The following is a 12,500-nucleotide window of genomic DNA, read 5'->3' on the forward strand; positions in this document are numbered from 1 at the left end:
GAATAAAGCATTTTTACAGCTTAATAATAACATGCTTGTTCTATAAGATAAATGTTAGGAAGTGTCTCCACTTGTCTCCAGAAATAGCACTTCACTGTCCCTCCAACTTAAGCCCTCAAGTACCGGTAAACACAACCAGTCAAGTTAACTATGTTTCTGTAAATAGAGAGACTGCACTAAATGTGACATTTATCATTCAAGCTTGCATCTGATTGGCTGCATTTGTGGGCATAGGCGATGCCAATGTGAATTTCATAACATTTAAAAGTTCTAAGGTTATCAAAATTTAATGATAATTTTTGCAAGGAGTTGGAAATTTTTTTCAAAATGAGACAAACTCCCTTAGGGACGGTGCCTACTATTGTTATTGCGCCTACGTTCTGCGCATCTCAAGATACTCGGGTTTCCTATCGGTGATGCTTACTAATTCTGGGATATTTTTGCGCCGTTTTAAACTATCCGGAGAAAGTAGATCTTAGTAAGTACTCTTGGTATCCAAAAAGAAAATTAGGGGTAACCATGCATTTTCAAGAGATAATTAAGCTTTAATTTGAGAAAGAACGCCATACATTGTTTTGTAATTTAAAGCTTTTTACAAATATTATTCTTGAATTATCTTTGAAAAATGCGTGGTTACCCCTAATTTGCTTTTTGGATTTCAAAAGCACTTGTTAAGATCTACATTTCCTGCATAATCATAAACCGGGGAAAAAATACCTTTGATAATTAGTAGGTACCGTCCTTAAATCACAATTTTTCATCATTACAGTATTTTATCACCAATTTGAAAGGTGATGAACAAATCCATAATCAAACTTCCAGTGCAATACAGCATGCTATACCTACCTTTTCATCAGGACAAAATGAATAATTTAGTATACCAGAGTTGATATTTGCACTGTAATATTCCTAGAAAAAGAAAAACGCAAGTCACACTGACACTAATCACAATAATCTGTGACTCCCTGACCTGAAACATTTGTGAACTCTGCCAATTCCCTGAACAGCAATGCCAAGCTGCTTAAGTCTCTAACCCTTTTTGCATCTTTAGCTGTCCTTTCGACAGAAGTTAAGGGCTTCAGGTTCACAATTAAATTCATTCTTATTGGCACAGTCATAATAATAATAAAGTATTATTATTGTTGTTCAAATGCTAGATAACTTTATGTGATGGATAAGTCACAATCCAACAATAATTTCAATCCATGCATTCAAGTATTTGCTCGCGTAACTGTGAATTATACATACTCTAAGCACATCTAAGTATTTAGGCGTGTTCAAAACCCTTGGTCATGTTTAACTTGAACTATAATTATTTTACACTATGGATGACGACTTATCCACTGGATAAAGTTATCCAGCCTTTGAACTGGGGACAGGTGACTGCAAATATCCAGTTCATCTCTCCATTTAAGTATATATTACAAATTGAGCTCTAGAGTTTAGCAAACTGGACATTGGTGAAATGACATGGTGTAGCCTGTGTACAGCCACCCACTTTCCACAGAAAAAAAACATTATTAAGTGATCTACGCTGACCAAAATTTGAGTGGCTCATACTTCTTTGGAGCTAAATTCTAACAAAATGGTGGTCAATGAGGTAGATTTCAAACGTGCATTGAAGAGCGTCTCCAATAGTTTTAAGATACCTTGGCTTTATAGGATAGAAGCACTCTTTAAAGGAAAGGATGTATTTGCAAGTCTTCCAACCAAGTACGACCCTGATCTTCAGAGCAGCACAGATCGTTGCCGATGAGCTGTTATTTTCCTCGACATGTCCACATCTCAAATCTTCCAGGGCAACACGCTTTGTAGATTGTTCTTGAGAATGGCTAGGCTGGTCTGCATAAGGCGTTGGGATTACATTGAGTGGTAAGGGATATAACGGGAGACGTTTTCGAGTGGAAAATCTTTTGAATAGTGCTATACATATTCACCTCGTGAAGATTCGTCAAGAGCACTTTTGTTTCTTTAGCGCTGACAACAAGTCCTACAAATCTACGTAGAATCGATTTCCACTTTACACTCCATAGATAACAATTCTGCTCATGCTTTAAAAGAAAAACCTCTTTGACCATCAGAAAGATTTTTATTAGTATTTTTTACTGTGTGCAAAGTACACACGAACTCGTTGTAAAATTTCTCACAGTGGTTCTCACGGTGTTTATGTGGAGAAATATTTAAATAAAAGCCAATCAAAACTCGTTGTTTCAATGATGTAATGATCGATGGGTAATAACCAATCAAATCATTTTCCACACATTCCAGGAAGAATCACGAGGTATAATGAACACGATTATCAACGGTAAATCACAGACGCTCCTATCCGATTTTTTTTTTTGCGGAGAGTGGCGGCTGGACACAGGCTATCTTGCTGGAGAACCTTTTTTAAACTGGTGTATAGTCTTAAGTATCATTCGTACATGCTATTATATTGGCAGCACTTTCTCCACATTTATTTCAGAAGATACTTTGAGTCTTAGTCTAGCCAGTGCTCAAACCTGTCAATTCTCATATGGGAGTCTGATGATCGGTCAAATAAAAAGCACTGGTGTGCCAATGTTCATTGCACAACAAACTATGGCGACAAAACACAGGTCACATGTCACAAGTCACAGTTTTACCAATCCAATAACAACCCTAACTGTTTACCAATGCTAACATTAGGCCTAACAACTTTTATTGGCCTAATAAAGCCTAAGGTTAGCTTTAATGAATGTTTAGGAATCTTTCTGTATTGGTGAAACAATGACCTGTGACCTGCATTTTGTAACTGCTGTCTCTGGACAGCTTTCAACTATAAATTGAACGATACAATAGCAATTTATTGATCTGAATCAAAAACTTACCACTCGTGTCTTTTTTGTTTGATTGCACTTCTTGAGATGTTTTGCGAGCTGATCTTCAAACACTGTGCTGTAGGTACAAAAACCGATTATAAGTACATTCTCACACATATTGGGTTAAACATCCCCCCTTGCAAGATATATATATATAATTATATATATATATATATATATATAAGAAGATATAATGAAGAGACAAAATTCACTGTTACTCCGAGTTTCGTGCTCACGCACTAATCAGACTGATTAGTCGGAGTAACAGAGAATTTTGTCTCTTCGTTATATCTTCTTATTCAAAGCTCTACACTTAAAAAGTGTATTGAGCACTGTTTAACGGCATTAGCCGATCGAATATATGAACGAAAACTAATTCACTTTCTCTTACTAGATGAAGCTCCAATATTGTCAAGCACTCTTGAGGAAAAATCGGGTGACATATCCAATGTGTGTGTGTGTGTGTGTATATATATATATAATAAAACAAGCAAGAGACACAGTAGCGACTCAGAGTTTCATGTTCTCGACACAATCTTCAGGCTACAATGATCTTAATTAATGCGCATTACTCGGTATTTATAGAATTCCCTTAAGTGGAAGCTCATTACTTCACATTGTGCAGTAGAAACTTATTTCTATGACGACATTTAGATACTAATTCAGTTCTTTTGTTTAGCAGGAACTTTGGGTCAGCTCTAACAATTGCAGGGTTAAAAGTGAATGCCCTATGGACGGAAAATGTCTAACCAAATACATTGTATACAAAGCGGAAGTAGGGGCTAACAACGGTAAGCGCATCTACTACAGAGCCTCGGAAGGAGAATTCAACACCCGATATAATAACCATACGAAGTCCTTTAGGTCAAGGAGATACTGCAACGAGTCTGAACTTTCCAAGTATATATGGAAACTGAAGGACAACAACACAAATTTCATCCTCAAGTGGAGCATTGCATCATTTGCATCACCGTACAAGTGCGGCACCAGAAAGTGTGACCTTTGCCTGTCTGAAAAAGTCACCATTGTTAGAGCTGACCCAAAGTTCCTGCTAAACAAAAGAACTGAATTAGTACCTAAATGTTGTCATAGAAATAAGTTTCTACTGCACAATGTGAAGTAATGAGCTTCCACTTTAGGGAATTCTATAAATACCGAGTAATGCACATTAATTAAGATCATTGTAGCCTGAAGATTGTGTCGAGACCATGAAACTCTGAGTCGCTAATGTGTCTCTTGCTTGTTTTATTTTATATAATTTGCGCTCTACAAAAGTATTGAGCCCTCTTCCACGTCGCTGAACTCCTAATATTCAGGTATATATATATATATATAATTACTTGCGTATATATATACACACATAAGTACATATACACAAAAGTTGAAGGATTAAAGAAGGATTAAAGAGGACGCATCGATTCTCTGTGACTCTGAATTTCACGCCTAAGCGCTTGTCAGACAGAACTTTCTGTCTGCCGAAAGTTCTGTCTGACGAGTGCTTAGGCGTGAAACTCAGAATCACAGAGAATCGATGCATCCTCTTTAATCCTTCAACTTATGTATACTTAGCTCTGCTACCACAGCATTGAGCACTTTATGCTCTACCTCCAGATTTATATATACATGTATAGTATAGTAGTTGAGAATCGGAAGAAAATGGTGACTAGCACACCAATGATTCTTATTTATTTATTTATTTATTTATTTATTCATTTATTTATTTATTTGTTTACGTATTTATTTAACAATTTGCCAACCATTACAAAAAATAGGGTGGCAAGATGATAGTCGGGGAAACTCAATTCCCTTTCTAACACTTCCCTCATCTTTACTTACTGTTTCTTATCAAGTGGGCAGGTTATTCTTTTTCGGCCATCACGCTAAAATAAAGTACGAAAATTGATTTCATTTATAACTTGTAAGTGAGAGGACTGACAATAAAAGAAGATACGTGTAGTCATTGGCCTGTTGTTCAATTATAGCTATAAACTTAGCCTACTTCTGCCTCTCCTGCAATGATCATATGTTCTCCACAATAATTATTCCCTTCTCGCACTGTCATTCGACAAAATCGTTGCTTTCGTTTTAAGAAAAACGCACAATGCTTCAGGTTATCTTTCCTGTCCGATTCGTCCGCCATCTTGAACTTAGAGGGTTAGCCCCCAGTTCACTTCAGCCAAGAATCCCGCAAATTTCGTTCACCGGCAAACAAGCAATGGAACAGTCATTTTCAGGAAAATCCATTTGGGATTGGCAAACGTACGTTCCTGACTAGAATTCTAATCAAACTTCACCTTACAGGTAAGCGTCGTTTAATTTTTTTAATTTTCCGATCGGAAAGGAATTTCGCAAATTCCTGGACCATTTTAGCGATTTTTTCCGTTTCCAAGGTCAATTATTCTTTCGCGCGAAATCGAGTCACGAAGGTCGGCACACACTACGAGGGGACTAGTCCGTACGACTGGTCCCTGCGACCAATCTCGGAGACTAAGTCCCTCCTTGTGAAATGCCCAGTTTTGCCGAAAAATAACTGACCGAAATGAAAACATAACCAATCGTAACCACCTAGACACTGCTTGCGTGACTTTTGGATTTCGTTTTGTTTGGTTTTTGGCTTTGGGATAAACCACGTGTTTTACAACCGAATTCTTCGCCTTTTCTTCGGGTTTGCCTCGAGAAACAATTGATCGGATAGTTTGGGGTTTTTTTTTGTTTCGGTACCGCCGAATTACGAGCATCAATTACCTGATCGATAACATTCTTTGGCCGCTGAGTAAGTTTGAGTCATTGCAATGATTTGCGATCCATTTGAGACCGCTCCTACGCTACGTCTCACTAAATTTGTGGATAAGTGCCTCAAACTTTACTTTTTTGTGATCATGTCAATCAGTTTCGAAGAAATTTGTCCCCGCACTTGGTTCCACCGTGTAAACTTTACAAGAACAAGAGGTTTCGGGTAGCCTGCACTTTGTTCGAAGGCCGATTGCCTTTAAAATTCACAGTATTGCAATGATTTTATTTTTTTTTTGTTATAATATCTTGGTCAATATCCAGTTCAATTCCGAAGTCCAAAGTCCACATTTCGTGACCCAGCCATATGGTTAAGATGATCTGGTGACGCAATTCGGAGGACTGGGGAGAAAATTTTTAACGCCGTATCCCACAACCGCGCGCGGCCTTATTTTCGAATTTAACATGGCAGAGGCGACGTTAGATCTTGTCGGGTCTCCTTGAATGTTCATTCAGTAACAGGAAATGTGGTAGACACGGAATGATCTGTTGAGTTTTTGACGATGGAAATACTGCAGGGAGTTTGGAAACAACACTAAAGGCCGCGCGCGGTTGTGGGATACGGCGTATAAATTTCTCTTCCCAGTCCTCCAAATTACGTCACCAGATCACCTGGGTTGTTAAGGGTGTTGACTCCAATCAAAACCAGTAAACAGATGCTTTACAAGTTTCTACGATGGTATTTAAAAGTATTTAATACCTTTTCTTAACAATACCGGGAGAATTATAAAATTATATTATTAGCCCTGCTAAGGTGAGTTAATACCGAGTCAAAGGATGACCGGATATTGCATTGCGTGCAACGAAAAAACAAAAACCCGTTTCCGGTCATGCACAAAATTCTTTAATTCTCGGTACTCTGTCGCGCAGTCGTCTGTGGTCAGGGCCGTAGCGAGCATGAAGCAAACCGAGGCACTTCCTTCAGTCATTTTGTCATGATTCGTTAAAATAAAACGACATTCCAGTGTTGTCTTTAAAATGTATTCATCATGAACACCTACGAAGAGAATTTAACCATGGACATTGCCTCAGTCATAAAGAGAAATAAAAGATAGAAATGTGGACGCGAAGCCTGTGCACAACACATCGAAGCATACGGTCTACAAATACCTATTTTACCTTCAAATGCTACTGCATAACATTTCAAATTCCGTTTTCCGTGAATCTTCCATACTTGTGTTACATGTGAACCCACGTAGTTACCGGTACTAGTTTTAAAATAACTGGTTCCTGAGCTTTCCTGGTTAATTACTACGACTCACCATGCCAAGATTGTTTACATTATTCATTAACGCGAAGAGAGATAGCTTTGGATTTTTCAACAATATATCGCTTTAATCTAAGCCAAAGATAGTCATTTTATGGCCCATTTCCTTCGCTTTTAGTTTGTCAGCATTATGATTTGCGATACTTCAGGTTCACATGTTCATAAGTTTGTTTTTACATCTCACAGATGTTTAGATTTTCAATTACAAACTTTGCTTTGATTGGCCACTCTACCTCACTGTGTAAATAGTTCACCCTGAAGTCAAAATAGATAAGTTTCGTTTCAGAGGAAAAAAACAACAAAAAACGGAGACCAATCCCTGCAACAAGTCCCTGCGACTGGTCTCTAGGACAAGTCCCCGCGTTTGTGCCGACCTTGAGGGATTACGGGAAGAAGAGAGACCTTGGGGTCGAGGTTACAGCGGTTATCTGTCACATGCGCCCCTTAACGACATTTTTTTCATATTTCAAAAGTAAAATTTAGGTGGACGTCAATCAAATGCTTCCATGACAATGGTCCTGTTCACTGGTGGTAGTTGAATTCGTCATGGAAACATTTGATTGACGTCCACCTAAATTTTACACTCGTAATATGAAAAAAAATGTCGTAGAGGGGCGCGTGTGGCTGACAACCGCTGTAAAAGACAGAAGGTAAGGCATCGGAAACAAGCTTTGAAAATGGAACATTTTATAAACAACGGTATGCCTGGAAAATCGCTTTAATGCCATCATACAACCGTCACTCTAACCGGAATTTTCCAATACTGAAATGGCAGGCACCCTCGATTTTTGATACAGCCGCATAAAATCGTTGATTGAGTAGAAAGTTGAGGAAATTGTAGAAAATGTCATAAAAATTTCAACACCCACATGTGCCCATTCATGGCAATTTTTCCAAGCCGGATTTCTGTGTCCACCATGTGTCAGTTGTGGTTAGTTATTCAGTCCGACATAAGCTCTCTTGTTTAGCGAGAATTGCGAAAACTTGCTTACCCAACTGCGATAACCTTCCCGACTTTTCACTGATTTCATGCGGAGTTCAAAAATATGGAAATATAATTTCCTGAATAATCATAGTTGGTAGAGTTAGTCTCCCTCTACTATCTATGGAATTACTAACAATTCTTACTCTTTGGCCATATGTCTTGTACAAATATTGTTTAAATTACGAAATGAAAAATGTGACTAAATCCTTGACGAACAGAGTGTGACAGTTCCATAATCACCTCGCCTTTGCAGTTTCATTAAATTCACTTGTAGTAATGATGCGCTTTGGGGAGAAGTTGCCTTTGAGCCATTTTCTTCCATGGCACGAAATTAAAAGCAAATTAAAAGTAATTTCTTCATAAGTCGCTACTAGTCTTCGCATTCGGCTTTGGTCAGTTTGGTTGAACAAAAAGATCTCAAAGATAAACTCACCTGAACATACACACCTTAATGAATAATCATTAAAACATGTGTCTTCGTAAGTTACATTGCAATCCAATAATTTTTTGCAAATTAAACGCCGGGAGCCATTATTCTGAAGCTTTCTGTGGAAAAGATAAATCAAATTTTACTTGAACATCGCTAAAACAAGCCCACAGTTCTCCTTTTTTCGTTTCTCAAAATTATAACCTCTTTCCGTGGAGCTAAAATTAATGTTTCCATTTTCCTTACGCAAATAACCAGACAAAACTGTTATGTTATTGTTATTTCAATCCTGTGTCCATCACTAAAATGCAAATATAGTGTTTGATTAATCAGCCGTAACAATGAATACTGCGTCATTAAGAATCTCATAGATTTATCACAGCATTAATTTTTAGCAAAATGACCGCCTTTAGGTGGAAACTGGTACGTGTCCACCATCTATGATGCTAGTATTTTGTTGACCTCACTTTCTACAATTCTTTTGCAGGGGCGAAGAACTACTAGTAGACCTTTATGAACGTGGCGGATTTCAGTAAATGGCAATTTACATTTTAATGAAGAAATTTCTGGGCAATGGAGGTTCTTTACATATAAGAAGAAGCACAGAAAGGAAGGAAATGTAATTCGCAAAGGAAGGACTTTGGGGTAAACCCATGAAATTATCACACTGTGCGTTACAAGGAGAAAAGAGACGACAACTTATTTATAGGGTTTGAGAACGCTGTATTGGTGAGAAAAACTCCAGTGACAGTCTGTGGTGAACTTCTCGTGTCTTTCATGATAAAAAGTTGCATCTGTCGGCTAAATTAAAAGGCAACACTGCCTTGAAATGATTAACAGCCTCTTACAACTTTCGTACGCCTTATTATCGAAACCGCAATTGTTATCAGAAGAGCGTTGAATCCAAAAAGTCAACTGCAGTCAAAATGACAGTCACAACAATGACTTGGGCATCCAACACTACCACCTCTGCAAACGAAGACAAACGGGCCATGGCTGGCTCAACGCTTCTATTTCTCCGTTCTTACGATGAAGCAAAAAGTGCGTTCGGAGTCATTCTATTTTTATTGTCAGCTTTAATCATACTCGGAATAATTGTCAACGCTTTTATTTGCTACGTCATGCTCCGAAAAAAACGCTATCAAAGGAATGGCTCCAATTTCTTCATTTTGCACTTGTCGCTGATGGAGTTAGTTTACCGTTTTCTTGTCTTTCCAGTCATAATATGGCTGACAGTTCCTTCATCGACAATGACAACTGTCCAATGCAAAACGATATCAGTTTTCTCGCACACTTTCTCCTCGGCCATTTTCCCCAGCCTGGTTGCCATAGCAATGGACAGGTATCAAAATATCATACATCCTTTGGAAACCTTAAAATCGAAGAGAAAACCGATTTTTTTCGTGTGGTTGATTTGGTTGTATGCTGCCATAGCATCATGTCCTTTCAGCGCCTGTGTGAAGAGCATTCCAATCGTAGAGATTCCCGAAGCCCGCGGAATGAGCTGTAACGACGAGTGCATTGGAAGGAAGATTTGCGACATTGATCGGGCATTGCCCGGTCAAATGGCGACCACGTTGTATTTTCTTATCGCGTTCGCCATTCCAGTGGCAACCATTGTCATTTTGTACACCAAAGTTGCCATTTTCTTGCGCCAGAGAAGCCGCAATGGAATGATGAACAAAGTGGCGGCACGATCAAAGGCCAAAGCAGTGCGCATGCTCATTATAACTGTTACTGGTTATGTCTTGTCTCTAGGGCCCGCTGTTGTTTTATCCATGTTGAGATCGTATGGCATTTTCAACAACACCCCGTTTGGTGTCATGCTGCTGGTTAGCTGGTCGGCGGAATTTGCATCCTACGCAAGCTCTTTGGGAAATCCTTTGATTTACGCGTATTATAACGCAGATTTCCGAAAAGAGATCATTCGGTTAATCTGCAAAAGGACGAACAAAAAAGAAGTCTCAAATGACGTGTCCATGGTGAATATATCACAGCATTGACTTATTATACGTTTGCCAAATCGTGATTGATTCACGCTCAAGATAGCAAGTGCAGTGGCCATAGTGGTTGTATGACGACAAGAACTCGAAGCATGTAGAATATATGACAAACTGAAAAGATTAATAAATTTTGGGATATCATGTACTCGAACTGTGGACTTAATAAAACTATTTCATATCAGAATGATTATCGGAGTTAAGAAGAGACTGATTATAAGCAGTCGTGAAGGAGCCAAGCTTGAACAGAACGTGAGCCCAAGACCCATGCCATTTCGCTGTACACTGCACTTTCAGTGAGGAATCAGTTTTGAATCGTCGATCAGATCATTCCGCCTGAGAAACCTAGCTAAACCTGGTCAAGAGAGTTCTTTGCGAATGCTTTGAAGTTGGAAATTAAATAAAGTACCAAACACTCAAGGTTCCTAACCGCATATAACAGAAATTGCTCGAGAACACCTTGTACGTTTGTCTCAGTGACTCAGGCTGTTAAACGGTGAAAAACTAAATATTTTGAACAGGAGCCGATACAACGTAGATTTGATTGCAGGATGTACTACATTTCGGCTGGCCAAACCAGCCTTCTTCAGGTGCAATGAGAGTTTACATTGGATTGCTTCCGTCAAACTTTGGATTTTCTTTGGATTGCTTGAACTTTCACTCCTACAAATGAATACATACATACATACTTTATTCGTCCCAAATGGGCTTTTCAGAATAAAGAAAATTAATTAACAATTAACTAGTAAGTAAAATGACATAAACAAACCGATTAATTATTAATGAACAAATTAATGAGATAAAAACAACATAAATAGAGCAATTAAGTCACTAACAAATTTGAGATAAGGTATCTTTTTAAGCAACGTTTGAAGTCCTGTAGTGTTGGTTTCAACTTAAGAGTAGAATCCAGTGAGTTTCAGAGTTTGACTGTCCTAAAGTAAAAGGTTCTTTGCCCTGTGGCTTTTTTATAAAAAGGAATATTTAGCATCTGAGAGTTCCTCGTTGTAAGCCTGGTGATCACTGTAGCTCTTTGAATATAGTTAGAAAATAAAGAGGCTGGTGCGCACCCTCAGTGACTATTATTGCGTGGCGATAATACAACTGCTGTCTCACAGTTAGCCACTTTAGATCTTTAAGGATAGGAGAAATAACTTGAGACGAGAGAAAAAGGATGAATACGAAGGATTGACTAGTTAAAATATGCTGATAGAATCCAAGCATATGCGCAATTATAAAGGCTTTTCAACGGATATTTCGCCCCAGTGTCCTGATTTTTTCCTCCGTGTCCCATGACAGTGTCAGGAACGAGTAGGCCTAGGAAAGAATCCATTTTGCTGTAGAAATAATTAAGTAGTTAAGAAAGAAGTTGCCATTTGACCGACTGAGCACATCATAAATAGCAGTGTTAGCAATTCTTCCTTCCTTCGTACTCACTCTACTGTGTGATATACTCTACTTTTCTATTCTTCTCTACACTTCGAAAGGTGGGGTCTATAATTTGGGTCCCTTGTTATTTGTTTTCAACCAATTCCAAGAGTCGTAACAGCTAAGCTTGTAGGCCGTAGGTTTGAAAGAACTCAGGTGGTAAATCTCGCGAGGGCCTGACCCTCATCGCTTGAAGAGGGCCGCAAAAAAAACGTCCTTAACGACAAGAGAGAAGAGTAGGATTGATGAACTTGATATCTTTTCGTACGATGTACGTCACATAATAATTATTGTTATACATGCGAGATCACAAAGCTGTTTACTGAGAACATTGCATGTTTCTGTGTTACACGTACAGCAGCCTTTCAAATTTATTTTTTATTGTGGTCATTTGTCGCCTCGTGTAAGGCTATTTAAAGCAAAATAACAGGATTAGATAGGAAATATTTGTGACTGTTATTAGCGAATGAATGCCAACATCTTCCTCTGATTTCCATGTCATATCCGCTTGGGGATTTGGTGGTGGGCAATACTAAGACTTTCTTTGTAGGGTGTAGTCAGATTTCAGTCAGTTTTGTCGCCCGGAGAAAATACAGCGTAGAAAAACAAATACCAAACGAGGCTTCAGAGTTCAAATGATATCACATTACCGAACTTTTTCTTTTGCTCTTACTTTGCTCGATTTCTACCGGTGTTGTTGGTGTTGCACAACTTTAGGATTGTAAAGGCCACACCACAACACTCGGAACTCATTGAATGCCCC

General features: G+C 38.5%; 3 protein-coding genes across 4 annotated transcripts in view; 1 reads left to right on the top strand and 2 right to left on the bottom strand.

Annotated features, from left to right (window-relative positions):
* The window catches only part of LOC137986568 (uncharacterized), a 36,456-nt gene extending 35,356 nt beyond the window's left edge, over window positions 1–1,100 (bottom strand). The window contains exons 1-2 of the mRNA XM_068833555.1: window positions 1,035–1,100; window positions 847–909 (exon numbers count right to left, since the gene is read on the bottom strand). Coding sequence (XP_068689656.1) covers window positions 847–909; window positions 1,035–1,100 — 129 coding nt within the window. The remainder of the gene's footprint in view (window positions 1–846; window positions 910–1,034) is intronic.
* The window catches only part of LOC137992383 (tRNA:m(4)X modification enzyme TRM13 homolog), a 282,513-nt gene extending 277,501 nt beyond the window's left edge, over window positions 1–5,012 (bottom strand). Inside the window, exons 1-3 of the mRNA XM_068837706.1 lie at window positions 4,840–5,012; window positions 4,677–4,720; window positions 2,850–2,916 (exon numbers count right to left, since the gene is read on the bottom strand). Of these exons, the coding sequence (XP_068693807.1) occupies window positions 2,850–2,916; window positions 4,677–4,720; window positions 4,840–4,980 (252 nt within the window). The 5' untranslated portion in view covers window positions 4,981–5,012. The remainder of the gene's footprint in view (window positions 1–2,849; window positions 2,917–4,676; window positions 4,721–4,839) is intronic.
* A 2,495-nt stretch (window positions 5,013–7,507) lies between these two features.
* LOC137992384 (neuropeptide FF receptor 1-like) lies at window positions 7,508–11,378 on the top strand. 2 transcript variants are annotated; one of them, XM_068837707.1, is made up of 2 exons: window positions 7,508–7,547; window positions 8,797–11,378. In XM_068837707.1, exon 2 carries the CDS (start codon window positions 9,236–9,238, stop codon window positions 10,310–10,312), a length of 1,077 nt encoding a protein of 358 aa, XP_068693808.1. In that variant the 5' UTR covers window positions 7,508–7,547; window positions 8,797–9,235; the 3' UTR covers window positions 10,313–11,378. The 2 variants fall into 2 exon arrangements, with proteins under 2 accessions (XP_068693808.1, XP_068693809.1); XM_068837708.1 differs by lacking the exon at window positions 7,508–7,547 and adding an exon at window positions 8,696–8,732.
* Window positions 11,379–12,500: the final 1,122 nt, after the last annotated feature.

Source organism: Montipora foliosa, chromosome 2, assembly GCF_036669935.1.
Source record: "Montipora foliosa isolate CH-2021 chromosome 2, ASM3666993v2, whole genome shotgun sequence".
Lineage (NCBI taxonomy): Eukaryota > Metazoa > Cnidaria > Anthozoa > Scleractinia > Acroporidae > Montipora > Montipora foliosa.

What these genes read in the sequence shown, in the direction of transcription:
- LOC137992384 (XM_068837707.1), top strand. Translation starts at nt 9,236, where the DNA reads ATGACAGTCACAACAATGACTTGGGCATCCAACACTACCACCTCTGCA.